Source organism: Poecilia latipinna, unplaced genomic scaffold (assembly GCF_001443285.1).
Source record: "Poecilia latipinna isolate Pla-1442-1.1 unplaced genomic scaffold, P_latipinna-1.0 Scaffold2633, whole genome shotgun sequence".
Classification (NCBI taxonomy): domain Eukaryota; kingdom Metazoa; phylum Chordata; class Actinopteri; order Cyprinodontiformes; family Poeciliidae; genus Poecilia; species Poecilia latipinna.
This window is the reverse complement of record NW_015115249.1, coordinates 61602-65252: the sequence shown is the minus strand read 5'-3', so window position 1 is coordinate 65252 and position 3651 is coordinate 61602. Positions and strand designations below refer to the sequence as shown.

Here is a 3651-nt window from a genome sequence, read left to right as displayed (position 1 = left end):
TTTCCATTTAGTTTCCTTTGATTAGTATTATCCTCTCTTGGTTTATTGCTATGTCCACCTTAGTTTCTTTCCTGTTACTAGTTTTATTTTATTGTTTATTGACCCTCACCATCAGTAATCTTCACTCATCATGTCATTCACCTGCTGCGCTGCCCAATTCTCATGTGATTCATCAGATTTGCCACTATAAGCTCTTGATTTTTTACTGTTCAGCGCCGGATTCTCTGATACTGATTCACATCAAAGTTCGTTGCTCCATTCTACGTCCCGGTTTTCCTGCAATGTGCGCGTTTTTTTCTTTTTTCTTTTTTTGCTTGTTTGTTTTTTTTGTTGTTGTTGTTTTTACCACATATGGTGCGGGTAACGTATCGATGGAGAAATGCAGACTGGCATAAACCTTTTAAAACAACAGAAAAAAATTCCGGTATAATGATTATTAAAATTTAAAAGTGCTGGTACTACGGTTACATACCGGACCACTTACGGTACCTGTGTAATTGTATAAAATGAACGGTCCCTATCGTGGTATCACCCATCAAAGGATTTCTTTATTTAAATGGGTTCATTTTTCTGAGTGATACAAAGTGAGGGTATCATGATTTTAGTCATTACATGTTTATCAGAGCGATATTCCATTGTCCTTCCATGTGCAGCATTCAGATTAACATTAAAACACTTTTTAATATAAATTCCTGCTTTGACATGATCACAGCACTGACAAAACATATGTACAAAACCCCTCAATAAAACATAAAATATTTGAAAATCAGACACCAGACAAGTGAATCACAGCAACATCATCAGCTGGTGTAACACTGAACTGATGTGGTGAAGCTACTAGTAGCAGGAGAAGCTAACAAACACTGAAGAGAAGAAGAGCTGCCATCGATACAGTTGCAGCCAGACATGTTGTAATTGTTTTAGTAAGTTGCTCAAAGTCTAAACTGGTACTGTTGAGCATTTAAGGTGTAAAGTTTACCTTGGAGCAAATGCCCCCCAGAGGAATCCCAGCACCCTGGTTTGGAAAGATTTCTGTCACCACCCTCTGTCGTCCTTTGAACGCCCCCTGGGGGGCGGTACCGCCCCCGTTGAGAAATGCTAGTCTAGACGTATTGAGATGACAACAAACAAGCAAGATTTTGATTTCTGGGTCAGCTGAACTCCCATCAACAGATGAGAGCGCTGAGGTGAAACTAACTCCCACAGAGACACAACCCAAATGCTCATGATACTCAGAGATGTCCCTTGACTAATGGGAGAAGTAGCCTCTGTGTGTATGGTCTGCATATATGCATGTGTTTCTCTTAAGTGTCATATCTGAACAAACATGACAGAAAACTCCTGAATCACAAAGTCTTCTGTGTGATTCAGGTATCTGAGGCTGGAGTTCCCAGTGAATAAAGAAAAGTCAATCAAAAAGAAGTATCAATGTTTTTATTACTTAGCAGACTTTCACCCACAGTAAAATCACACATAAGTGGATGCCTTGTCCTTTGTCTACTCCTTGATATTCTCAATTTCCCTTTCAATTCCTTTATAACTTTTTGAAGAAGTTACGTTTTATGGTTATATTCTCCTGAACATGACCATACGGTCATATTTATTTTATGATCATACACTCCTAAGACAAAAGGGATACTGTGAAAAGTTCTGATAGTTTGACTGGTGTATTACTTTAATATTTTAATTGCGTGGTACGTGAGTTTTGACTAGCGTTGCAGCAACAGTCACAGTACCATTTCCTCATATCAGGGTGCCTGACCAGAGGAACCTACTCAGAAGTTTTCCCTTACTTGCCTGGAGCGCAACTGGGACTTAGTACAGAACTAGGGCAGGGGCTTTCCATACTACTACTAAGACCATTAGGAAAGTAAATAAATTAAAAAGTTTTTTTGTAACTTAAATGTTGAAAAAAATATTTTTGCCCATAATTCGGTAGTTGCAGAAACCCATTCTGCATGCACACTCCTCCCTAACGTGGATCTGGGACAACTGAAGCATGTCAAGGATAAGAATAGGTTAATAATCATCATTTGACTGAGGGCAGTCAGATCAATTTATTGTGCTAAATTACTATTCTTGCTAAAAAAAAAAAAAAAAAAAGTGCACTTAGGGCATCAATGACGAAAGGGGCAGGTGCTCAAGCCCGTATCTCCCTCACCTATGCATTTGCCTGCAGCACAATTCAAAAATTCATGTAATAATAACTTGAACCAGGTCGTGATCATTTACGTTTGGTACCTGCCTTTTTAACAAGTTCTTCCTTCGCGCTCTCAGCCACACTGCTTCTCGATTGCTCTGTTTTCATGCCAGATGTTACATCATCAACAAGCATTACCTCGGTTAGTTGGTAGACTACACATCTCTATTGTAGGCCAAATACCATATATATCGCACATTCCTAATCTTAACCAATAAATTAAAACCCTCACTTTGAAAGACTCAGTTGAAGGAGGTAGATAATAAGTAGATGTATTGAAATGTTTTCATTGCTTTGATTTTATACATTTTAATATTGCTGAATGTGGACCTGCTCAACACCTGCACAGAGACTTGAGGACAAAAGCACAGCATGTCAGCAGCAACATGAACATTAAACAGCCTGTCTAACACACACTTTCCTTCATGGAAAGTGAGGGAAATCCCCATAAAAAGATTTAGAGCTCTATTGTACATTTACTTCACAAAGCACCAAGGAGCCCATGGTGTCCCTTTGCTTTAAGCAATAAAATACACAGACATTTCATTAAAAATATTCTTTGCAACAGCTAACTTTTATTCATTTAATACTTTCAAATATGAACCAAGCCTATGAGAATTTTAGTTTAAATGAATCAGCCGAAGGAGTTGAATAGAAGCCTTCACACCCAGATAGTAGAGACAGCAGCTGGGTGGGACGACAGGGCTGCTTGGGTGATTAGGTTGGCTTGTGCATTTACATGTGGGAGTTCACTCGTTAATATTCATCAGTTCACAAAGTAAGCAAGTCACAAGACAATTTAAATGTTTTTTGATGTTTTCTTCACTTACTTTTACAAACACATTATTGGTGGATTCTTCCATGCTTTAGACCAGTGGTCCCCAACCTTTTTATAACCGTGGACCGGTCAAGACTTGGAAATTTTGTTGCGGCCACTGCTTTAGACATTGAACTTCTTAGAGGAGTATCACTTTATGAAGTACCTGGATCTCCATGCCCTGCTCCAGTAGTCTCTTGGCTTGGTTCTCTACTTCCAGCCTAGCTCTGCTGATCAGCAGCAGATCGTTCTCAATCACCTCTATACCGCTCAGATCCACACCTTGAGACAAGTAGTCTGGAATAGAAAAAAGAAAATAGTGATTAATTTGCACATTTTGGCATCTAAATGTGGTGAAGCAGAGTTTGGATTTAATAGAGAGAGGAAAGAAAGAAAGATGCAGAAGTTAATTGGACTATAACAAGTGCAGCAGCCAGCACAACTTATTTGTACACAGCCCTGCTTCATTCTATCAATCACACATCCCTGAAGATTTGCAGTTACAACAAAAAGAAGATGGAAGATGTTAAACAAAAGCTCTTCCTCTAATGGTGGTCTGAAAACGAAAGCAGTAAAATCTTGACTAAAATATCAGGTTCCCATCTACACTCTATGGTGAAAACGACTTGTTCAA

General features: G+C 38.8%; 1 protein-coding gene across 1 annotated transcript in view; it reads right to left on the bottom strand.

The window, feature by feature from the left end:
* Positions 1 to 3651, bottom strand: part of LOC106938582 (conserved oligomeric Golgi complex subunit 5-like) — a 21345-nt gene that overhangs the window by 13248 nt on the left and 4446 nt on the right. Inside the window, exon 2 of the mRNA XM_015020673.1 lies at positions 3184 to 3314. Coding sequence (XP_014876159.1) covers positions 3184 to 3314 — 131 coding nt within the window. The remainder of the gene's footprint in view (positions 1 to 3183; positions 3315 to 3651) is intronic.